The following is a 10,817-nucleotide window of genomic DNA, read 5'->3' as shown; positions in this document are numbered from 1 at the left end:
AACACTCCAAGAACAAATGTTTTCTCTCAAACTCTCAAAATACAAAATATGAAACTATAAAACTTTCACTCTCTACTCTTTGTTGTATTGTACTCTGTGTATTGTGTCCTCCTCCTTCCCCTTGCAGTCTCTTTTATAGCCTAAGTAAAGGAGGATGACAACACATCCATCATGTGAAAGCATAAAGCATAAAACACACTCATAAAAGTTATTCTCCACTTTCTTCCATTATAGAACACCTTTTGCCCCTTCATATGGCCAAAGTAGTCTTGCCTCTTCAGAAAAGGTAGAGAAAGTTAGGCCAAAAGAGCCACCAAACTCATGATAGACAACCCATCCCCCATGTTGCAAGCTTTAAAGAGATAAAACTCACTCATTAAAGTTTTCTCCACTTTCTCCATGTTGCACACACCTTTAGAATACCAAAAATAAGAAGAATAATGAATAGTAATGAGTTTTATAGGTTTTAAGTGAATAAAAATGAGTCTAAAGGCTTAAAATTCGAAGGCTATTGTTGATGTTGCTAGGGTGGCCGCTAGGAATGTCATACTGATATGTGTGTAGTATTTTGATCATAAATCCCTCAATACAGCTCCAAACGACTTGAAACCACCTCCATTGTAAAGCTAACTCAATTTACCATGTCTTCCCAAAAGACAAGTTTCAAAAGATATCTTTAAGACCTTCATCCATGCTTGTCTTTCACACGTTCGGTTCAAGACTCCTCGAAAGCTCCTTTTGTGCTCTAATCACCTCCAAAACTCCAAACAATTCATCCAACACCTACAAGATGCAAATGTACATGCAATAGACTCTAAATGCAAATAAATGTAAGGTTAATGCATGAATATATATGAAATAACAAAGCTAAAACTATGCAAAATCACAACACATCAACTCCCCCACACTAGTCCTTTACTTGTCCTCAAGTAAACTTTCAAGAACATGGGAAGTGATGTTTCAATACACAAATGGAAATTCATGACCTTAAGAAACTCTTCAATGCCATCGTTGTGATATCCTTACAAAATCATACCAAATAGCAAGAGCAAAATGTTTTTATTAGCTCTAACTTCTCTAGGCCTATCAATTCCTTTGATCTTTTAACTCATTATCATGAATCCTCAAATCAACCAACTCTCACATTCAATAAGAAATATCATAAGTGAATTCTCGCAAATTGCCAATTGGTCCAAATCATTTGGTTTGGTGAGAAAAAATGGCTTAATGTGAAGAATGAGAAGGGTCCAAATACATTTTGCTATGGTGACTTACACTCAAGAATAGGAGCTTGATCATTATGCAAAATTTATCTAAGAAAAGGAGCAATTAATGCATACATAAATCAGTTCTCATCATTATACCCTTTTCCTAGACAATTTTTAAGTTCTACCCTTTCTTTTCTTCATCTCAAATCCCAAATATACACCCATTTTCATCTCTTACCCAATGAACACTCTTTTCTTTTCTTTTCTTTGTCTTAACAACTATGTATCTTAGCTCAAAATTTTCTTTTCCCCATTCTTTTTTTTTTTTCTTTTTGGGGTTTTTATTGACACAATCTGAGCTATCTTCTTAATTTTTTTTTTTTTTTTTAGTTGTTTTAGACACACTTTTTGATTCATTTCCTTTACATAATCTTTCCCAATTCAATCCCCAAGATCAAAATAATTAAAGCACATCATTCCAACCACCATCCTAGATGCTAGCCCAAAAGAGGTCCTAATGCTAGCAAGAGATGAGAACAAATCAATGTCGCTCCTAATACTTTCAAGATTTTGCACATGACAAGCTTTCACAAAAAGACCTCACTCAACAATTAATGATGGTTTGAAAGAAGGGAAGGGTTTAGGGTATGGACTACCACTTGAGTTGTCAAAAAGATTGGTAAAACGGTTTATACAAGCTCAAGTGTGTGTAAAGCCATGATTTAGTACTCAAGAGACCATAAGCAAGAAGCATTAAGTTCATTTAAGTCAACTAAGATCGGAGTTGGTTTCAAAGAGTAAGATTCAATGAGTCTTAAGAGGAGTTTTCAAGGCTCGAAGTCTACAAGAAATTCAGAAGAAGCTCAAGCTACTTATTATGATTCAAAAGGGTATCAACAATGAGTTCATTGCATGAGTCCTTTGTAGGGATTTTACCTATGCATTCTATATGATCTAGACTCAAACCTAAAGATGCAAATGATATAACTAAATGTTTTTTTTTTTTGTAATTTTTGGAATTTTGCAAATTTTTATGGATTTTCTATGCAAATGGATATGCAATGCTTATGACAAGTAAACAAAACAGAAAACATGTGAGATAAGTAGACTCTCCCCCCCACACTTACTTCACACAGTCTCTTGTGTGAGAGCAAGGTGAAAGAAGAGGTCTAGAAGAAACAAACATGAAAACTATATATTTACAATGGTTGTAGAGACACTTAGCTTGGAGTTGAATAATTTTAACACTTGTAGCTTTGCTGGATGGCCATCTTTCTTTTTTGATTAAGTGGAGAATCACCTGAAAATTTTAAACACACTTATCAAACACACAAAAGAAAAACCACACAAGTAAAACAGTAATATATATAGGGATAGATGTGGGACTTCCTCCCAAGTGAGCTTGTTTTAAGTCTCTAGCTTGACTACCCTTTTTTGGTTTAGGCTGGTTTGGGATCGGTAAGTGGAACCGAGGTTCCTTCCTTCTCAGGTGTGGCCGCCATGTACAGCTTGACTCTTTGCCCATTCACTGTAAAGTCCCCACCGGTCTTGTTCCAAAGCACAATTGCTCCATATGGCCTCACTTCTTTGATCTTGAAAGGGCCGGACCATCTTGACTTAAGTTTTCCAGGGAACAACTTCAATCGAGAGTTGAAGAGCAACACTTGACCACCAATGTTGAACTCCCTCTTCAGGATCTTCTTGTCATGGAATGCCTTGGTCTTTTCTTTGTAAATCCTTGAGTTCTCAAAAGCATCAAGTCGAATCTCATCAAGCTCATGGAGTTGGAAAAGTCTTTTCTCTTTGGCACTCTTGATGTCAAAGTTCAGCATCTTAACAGCCCATAATGCCTTGTACTCAAGCTCCACTGGCAGATGGCAAGCTTTCCCATAGACAAGATTGAAGGGAGTGGTTCCCAAGGGTGTCTTGAAAGCAGTCCTATAGGCCCAAAGTGCATCATCAAGCTTTGTAGACCAATCCTTCCTTGTTGTCCCCACAGTCTTCTCCAAAATGGACTTTATCTCCCTGTTGGAAATCTCAACTTGGCCACTTGTTTGGGGATGATAAGCAGTTGCCACCTTGTGCTTGACACCATTCTTCTTAAGAAGGTTCTCAAAAAGTTTGTTGATGAAGTGGGTGCCTCCATCACTGATCACAACTCTTGGGACTCCAAACCTTGGGAAGATAATGCTCTTGAACATCTTGAGGACAACCTTAGCATCATTGGTTGGGCTGGCTATAGCTTCCACCCATTTGGAGACATAATCCACAGCAACAAGAATGTATTCATTACCATAGGAAGATGGGAATGGTCCCATGAAGTCAATGCCCCACACATCAAACACTTCCACTTCCAAGATAGGATTTTGAGGCATCTCATTTCTCTTGGTGATGTTCCCTCTCCTTTGGCATGGGTCACACCTTGACACAAACTCTTGTGTGTCTTTGAACATATGGGGCCACCAAAATCCTGCTTGTAGCACCTTGGAGACAGTCTTGAAGGTGGCAAAGTGACCTCCATAGGCTGATCCATGGCAGTGTGTGAGGATTCCTTCCACCTCCTCTTGAGCTACTACTCTTCTATAGATTTGATCTTTGCAAAGAGTGTAGAGGTAAGGCTCGTCCCAGTAGTATCTCTTCACATCCTTGAAGAACTTCTTCCTTGCATAGCCTGTCAGATTCAATGGTTCCCTTCCACATGCCAAGTAGTTCACTAGATCAGCATACCATGGGCCTGTTTCATCAATTGCCTTCATTTCTTCAATCTTCCTTCCAGTCTCACAAGCTGTGACCATTGCTTCTATAGCCATAATCTGCTCTTCAGGGAGTCCCTCATCAATAGGAATCCCACACTCCACTCTTAATCTTGAAAGGTGATCAGCTACACCATTCTCCACTCCTGGCTTGTCCTTGATTTCGAGATCAAACTCTTGTAGTATTAATATCCATCTGAGCAGCCTTGGCTTGGCATCCTTCTTGGCTAGTAGATGTCGTAGTGCAGCATGATCAGTGTATACAATGACCTTAGACCCTACCAGGTAGCTCCTGAACTTCTCGAAGGCATAGACAATTGCCAACAGCTCCTTCTCAGTTGTGGCATACTTCATTTGGGCATCATCAAGTGTTCTACTAGCATAGTAGATCACATGTGTCTTCTTGTCCTTCTTTTGCCCCAAGACTGCCCCCACAGCATAGTCACTGGCGTCGCACATGATTTCGAAGGGTAGACTCCAATCTGGTGGTTGAACTATTGGGGCACTGGTGAGCTCCTCCTTCAGCTTCTTAAAGGCTTCTAGGCATTCTTCATCAAAGTTGAAGATGATCTCCTTGCACAGCAGCTTGGTCAATGGTCTAGCTATTTTGGAGAAGTCTTTGATGAACCTTCTGTAGAAACCAGCATGGCCAAGGAAGCTTCTTATATCCTTCACTGTTCTTGGTGGAGCTAGACCAACCATGACATCTATCTTGGCTTTGTCCACTTCAATTCCTTTCTCAGAAACTTTGTGTCCAAGAACAATCCCTTCCTTGACCATGAAGTGACACTTCTCCCAATTGAGCACCAGGTTAGTGTCCTCACATCTCTGTAATACCCTGCAAAGATTTGACAAACAAGTAGCAAACGAAGAACCGTATACAGAAAAATCATCCATAAACACCTCCATTACATCCTCAATAAGATCAGAGAAAATCGACATCATTGCTCTTTGGAATGTTGCTGGTGCATTGCACAGTCCAAATGGCATCCTTCGATATGCAAAGGTACCATAAGGACAAGTGAATGTCGTTTTCTCTTGGTCATTTGGGTGTATAGGGATTTGGAAAAATCCAGAGTATCCATCAAGGAAACAATAATAGGGATGGTTAGCTAGCCTCTCTAACATCTGATCAATGAATGGTAAAGGGAAATGATCCTTTCTAGAGGCTGCATTCAGTTTTCGATAGTCAATGCACATCCTATGTCCAGTTATTGTTCTTGTTGGTATTAACTCATCATTTTCGTTCTTAACAACTGTTATGCCACCCTTTTTAGGAACTACATGCACAGGTGAAACCCAATTGCTATCAGAGATAGGATAGATCACACCAGCATCTAACAATTTGATTATCTCTTTTTTAACAACATCTTTCAAATTAGGATTTAATCTTCTTTGGTGTTCAATTGAAGTTTTAGATTCATCCTCTAGATGTATCCTATGCATGCACAAAGATGGTGAGATTCCTTTAATGTCATCAAGTGAGTATCCTAGTGCTTTTCTATACTTTTTAAGTTCATTTAAAAGCATAGACAATTCATTCTCAGTCAGCTCACTACTCACAATGACAGGATATGTCTCATTAGGTCCAAGGAAAGCATACCTTACACCATGGGGAAGAGGTTTAAGCTCCACTTTTGGTGCCTTGAGCTCACTCCAATCAGCTTCATGGAGGTTCTCTTGAATGTCTGCTGAGGCAGCATGTTGAGTCACTTGTGGCAACTCCATGAACTCATCTTCTCCATCCTCCTCAAGGTGAACATCTAGCCTTCTTACTAGCTCATCACTCTCCTTGTTTTCAATCATTTGGGTCTCTCTTTCAATGGTCAGGGCATGTTGAAGAGAGTCCTCAATCGCTAACTCCTCAAGGAAATCATCAGCCAAGACATCCATCTCATCAATGTAGAATATTTCTCCTTGAGTTGTGGGCTTCTTCATCATCTCCTTGATATCAAAATGGAGAGTGTGATCTTTTTCAAGGTGGAGATCAATTGTGCCATCTCTCACATTCACCATTGCTCCAGCAGTTGCCAAGAAAGGTCTTCCAAAGATCAAAGGATCTCTAGGCTCTTCATCCATCTCAAGCACTACAAAGTCAGTAGGCACTTCACAATTTCCTATCTTGACAGGAAGATCTTCTAGGATGCCAATGGGGAGCTTGACAGATCGATCAGCTAGCACCAAAGAGATCTTGCACTTTTTATATTGTGTAAACCCAAGCTTCTTGGCAATGGATAGTGGCATGAGGCTGACACTTGCTCCCAAATCACATAGACATCTCTCAAATGTCAAAGGTCCAATGGCGCATGGCAGGGTGAAACTACCAGGGTCTTCTAGCTTCCTTGGGACAGTCAGTCTCTGAATAATGGCGCTGCACTCATGAGTAAGAATCACCATCCCTTCCATCTCTTTCTTCTTTTGTTCTACAGCATCTTTCAAGAACTTGCTGTATTGTGGAACCAGCATAAATGCATCAATTATGGGCATGGTGAGATGAACTTCACTCATTTGCTTGTCAAACAAGGCTTTGTACTTCTCTAGGAGTTGCTTCTTGAATCTTCCAGGAAAGGGAAGCTTTGGCTCATAGGGAGGAGGAGTGAACAATTTCTCCTTTGTTGATGTAGCAGCCTCATTTTTGTTCTCAACTTTCTCCTCTCCAATCTTTCTCTTGCCCTTAGCTTCAACTATCTTCTCCAAGATTTCCTCATTAGTCTTCTCATCCACAATCACCACATCATCATCTACATTGATGACCACCTCCCCACCTTGTTTCTCATTATCCTTAATGAGAACTTTAGGAGGCAACTCTCTTCCACTCCTTAGGGTGATTGCCTTTATTGTCTCCTTTGGGTTTTGTTCAGGCTTTCCAGGTAGGGAACCTTGTTGGCGACTTGAGCTGGCTGTCATAGAGACAAACTGGTTCTCCAAGGCTTTGAACTTGTTGTTTAGATCATGGTAATTCCCATCAATCTTGTTGTGGAGATTTTTCAGCTCATACCCTAATTGTTTCTCACTTCTTGCTTGTCCCTCCAATAATTGTTTCAGCATAGCTTCAGTACTACTCTCTTGTGGAGGTTGTGTTGATGATCCAGCTTGGTCTTGTGCAGGTTGACTTGGTTTTGGTGAGAATCCAGGAGGGAAGTTCTGTTTGGGTTGGTAACCACCTTGGTTGTTGTTGTAGAATGGCTTAGGCTGATTGTTGTAGAATGGTCTTGGCTGGTAGTTGTTGAATGGCTTCTGTTGGTTGTTGTAGAAGGGTTTCTGTTGGTAGTTGTTCTGGTATTGATAGTCAGGCTCCTTCTTGTACCATGTACCCTGAGCATTGACATAGTACATATCTTCTTGGCATTCTACTCTATCAACTTCAGCAACCATATGTAACTCCTCTTTCTTGGTCTTTTCTGATAGTAGCATGTCAATCTTGTCTTGAAGTGCTTTCAGCTCTCTCTTTGTGGTCATATCTTCTCCTCCACCACCTCTGTCTCTTCTATCATATTCATCATTGTAGACAGAGTCACTCTGTGTCATGTTCTCCAAGAGTTCTAAAGCATCTTCCACAGTCCTCCCCAAGAAGTTTCCATTGCTTGCAGTGTCAAGCTGGCTTTTGAATTTAGGCAAGACTCCTCTGTAGAAAGTGCTTAGCAAGCTCTCATTGTTGAAGCCATGGTGGGGACATTGAGACAGGTAGCTTCTGAATCTCTCCCATGCGTCTAAAAATCCTTCAAGTCCTCTTTGTTGAAAACCAGAGATCTGATTTCTAAGGTTGGCAGTCCTTGTAGCTGAGAAGAACTTGTTGAGGAAGGCCTTCTTGCATTCATCCCAAGTGGTGATAGTATCACTTGAGATGTTTTTCTCCCAAGTGTGAGCCTTGTCTCCCAAAGAGAAGGGAAACAATCTGAGCTTGAAAGCATCCTCTGAAACTCCATTTGTTTTTGACAAGCCACAGTACTTATCAAATCTGTCAAGGTGATCTAGTGGGTCTTCCAAGGCAAGTCCATGGTACTTGTTGTTTTCAATCATGTTGATGAGGCTTGACTTGATCTCGAAATTGTTGTTGGCAACTGGCGGTGCCCTAATGCCCAACCTATTCCCATTTATGTTAGGTTGATCATAAGTGCCAATGGATCTTCCCAGGCGTTGTTGATTTTGAGGCCTAAGGTTTGCAGCTCCTTGGCCATGTTCCTCTTGAGCAGCTCCAGGAGGAACTCCTTGGACATTTTGTCTATGATCATCAACTTCATAGACACCTTCCGGTTGATTCGGGTTTCTCTCCATCTCAAGCCCCAATCTATGTAAGTGGGCTTGCTTTTCTCTTTCTCTTCTCTGTCTTCCCAACTCTCTTTCTAAGGCTTTGATGTTGTCCACTCTTGGTGCAAGATTTGTTGATCCTTTGCTTCTCAAGTTCATGCACCTGTCATCCAAATAGAGATGAAGATAGATAATTAGTAACTTAAAAATGAAAAATAAGACTTAGTCTCAAGTAATGACCAAATCCTAATGTCAAAATCAATCTAGAGAATGGCAACGGCGCCAAAACTTGATAAAGGATAAGTTTAATCCTTAAGTGTTGTAGTACTTAAGATGTCAATCCAATCTCTAGTGATTCTAAGCACTAAGAATGCAAGCCATTTATCTCAATCTAAGTGCAATCAAATGATGTTTGTTTGTAACAAGTAATAGTGCGAAATAACTTGAGTTTTAATTCAAATATAACAAAGAAGAACCAATGGGTATTTAGGCAATTGATTTCAAGGTGATAGTTCTAAATCAAGGCGTCTAACTTCAAATAATCTTAACTTTCTATAGGTCTAGATTTCATTCAATTTAGATTAATCCACTCCCGTGGTAGAAACCCTTATGCAATTATGAACTAAACATCAACTTCCGTTCGTTTTGTTCACTCAAACATACATTAAGTTCTAGTCTACTAACCATCTAGCAATCCTAACAACAATTCCTTGGTTATTCAAGCTAGAGCTTTACTAGGTCCATTCAAGCATTATGCAAACACTTTCGATGCCCTACAAACACTTAGAATCTAGATTAAAATGGCCAAAATTAATCTAGCATTAAGAATACTTAGTAAGCATAGAAATCTAAGCATTTAACCATTAGAACACCTTAACTCTTCCCTAATCACCCATTAATCTACCTAACCCATTGATCCTAAGGGTGATTACTCACTAATCATCTTGTTTACACTTAATCCCATGATGGATAGAAGCATAACCAAGATGATATGATATATGAAAACAAGAAACAGAAATTAGATGAAGAGAATGGCTAAAGGAAAACAAGACTTTATAACATAAACTTCAAGAACACTCCAAGAACAAATGTTTTCTCTCAAACTCTCAAAATACAAAATATGAAACTATAAAACTTTCACTCTCTACTCTTTGTTGTATTGTACTCTGTGTATTGTGTCTTCCTCCTTCCCCTTGCAGTCTCTTTTATAGCCTAAGTAAAGGAGGATGACAACACATCCATCATGTGAAAGCATAAAGCATAAAACACACTCATAAAAGTTATTCTCCACTTTCTTCCATTATAGAACACCTTTTGCCCCTTCATATGGCCAAAGTAGTCTTGCCTCTTCAGAAAAGGTAGAGAAAGTTAGGCCAAAAGAGCCACCAAACTCATGATAGACAACCCATCCCCCATGTTGCAAGCTTTAAAGAGATAAAACTCACTCATTAAAGTTTTCTCCACTTTCTCCATGTTGCACACACCTTTAGAATACCAAAAATAAGAAGAATAATAAATAGTAATGAGTTTTATAGGTTTTAAGTGAATAAAAATGAGTCTAAAGGCTTAAAATTCGAAGGCTATTGTTGATGTTGCTAGGGTGGCCGCTAGGAATGTCATACTGATATGTGTGTAGTATTTTGATCATAAATCCCTCAATACAGCTCCAAACGACTTGAAACCACCTCCATTGTAAAGCTAACTCAATTTACCATGTCTTCCCAAAAGAAAAGTTTCAAAAGATATCTTTAAGACCTTCATCCATGCTTGTTCAAGACTCCTCGAAAGCTCCTTTTGTGCTCTAATCACCTCCAAAACTCCAAACAATTCATCCAACACCTACAAGATGCAAATGTACATGCAATAGACTCTAAATGCAAATAAATGTAAGGTTAATGCATGAATATACATGAAATTACAAAGCTAAAACTATGCAAAATCACAACACATCATTTACTCAAGAGATTATTCGATTACATGGCTATCCTAAGTCCATTATTTCGGATCGCGACAGAATCTTTCTTAGCAAATTTTGGAAGGAGTGTTTCAGGTTATCGGGAACTAAGCTGCGTTTCAGTACAGTGTTTCATCCGGAGTCAGATGGACAGTCTGAGGTCTTAAATAGATGTTTGGAGACTTATCTGCGTTGCTTTGTTTCCACACATCCTAAGACATGGGCAAAAATTTTCACTTGGGTGGAGCTGTGGTATAATACGGCGTATCACACGGAATTAAAAGTGTACCCCTTTCAAGCTTGTTTATGGTCGCGATCTTCCTCACTTGCTTTCATATGAATCAGGATCGACTGTAAATTTTGAAGTGGAGTCGGCATTCAGGGAAAGAGATAGAATGTTGGGATCGATTAAGGACAATCTCTTACGGGCACAAGAGCTGATGAAGAACAGCGCTGACAAGCATCGTCGTGATTTGGAGTTTGAGGTAGGTGCTTCAGTTTATCTGAAACTGCGGCCGTATCGACAGCATTATGTGGCTCGTCATGTGTTTCAGAAGTTAGCTGCGAGGTACTACGGTCCATTTGAGGTGATTGGGCGAGTTGGGCAGGTGGCATACCGTCTGAAGTTACCTGAATCATCTCGAATTTACCCGG

At 39.7% G+C, this 10,817-nt stretch overlaps 1 protein-coding gene and 1 non-coding gene across 2 annotated transcripts; one reads left to right on the top strand and one right to left on the bottom strand.

The window, feature by feature from the left end:
- Window positions 1-1,640: 1,640 nt before the first annotated feature.
- LOC106424536 lies at window positions 1,641-9,930 on the bottom strand. The gene is made up of 2 exons (XM_022712748.2): window positions 9,832-9,930; window positions 1,641-9,693 (listed from the first exon to the last, which is right to left on the bottom strand). The coding sequence occupies exon 2, from the start codon at window positions 8,366-8,368 to the stop codon at window positions 2,648-2,650; it is 5,721 nt and encodes a 1,906-aa protein (XP_022568469.2). The 5' UTR covers window positions 8,369-9,693; window positions 9,832-9,930; the 3' UTR covers window positions 1,641-2,647.
- LOC125590859 lies at window positions 7,620-7,726 on the top strand. Its single transcript, XR_007326861.1, has one exon. It is a non-coding gene; the product is annotated as a small nucleolar RNA R71 (small nucleolar RNA).
- Window positions 9,931-10,817: the final 887 nt, after the last annotated feature.

The sequence above is a fragment of the Brassica napus genome, chromosome C7, assembly GCF_020379485.1.
Source record: "Brassica napus cultivar Da-Ae chromosome C7, Da-Ae, whole genome shotgun sequence".
In the NCBI taxonomy this organism is placed as follows: domain Eukaryota; kingdom Viridiplantae; phylum Streptophyta; class Magnoliopsida; order Brassicales; family Brassicaceae; genus Brassica; species Brassica napus.
The sequence above is the reverse complement of the archived record's forward strand: the minus strand, read 5'-3'. Positions and strand labels throughout refer to the sequence as shown.

Bases quoted from the DNA above. Each gene is read 5' to 3' on its own strand.
- LOC106424536 (XM_022712748.2), bottom strand. From the start codon at position 8,368: ATGAACTTGAGAAGCAAAGGATCAACAAATCTTGCACCAAGAGTGGAC.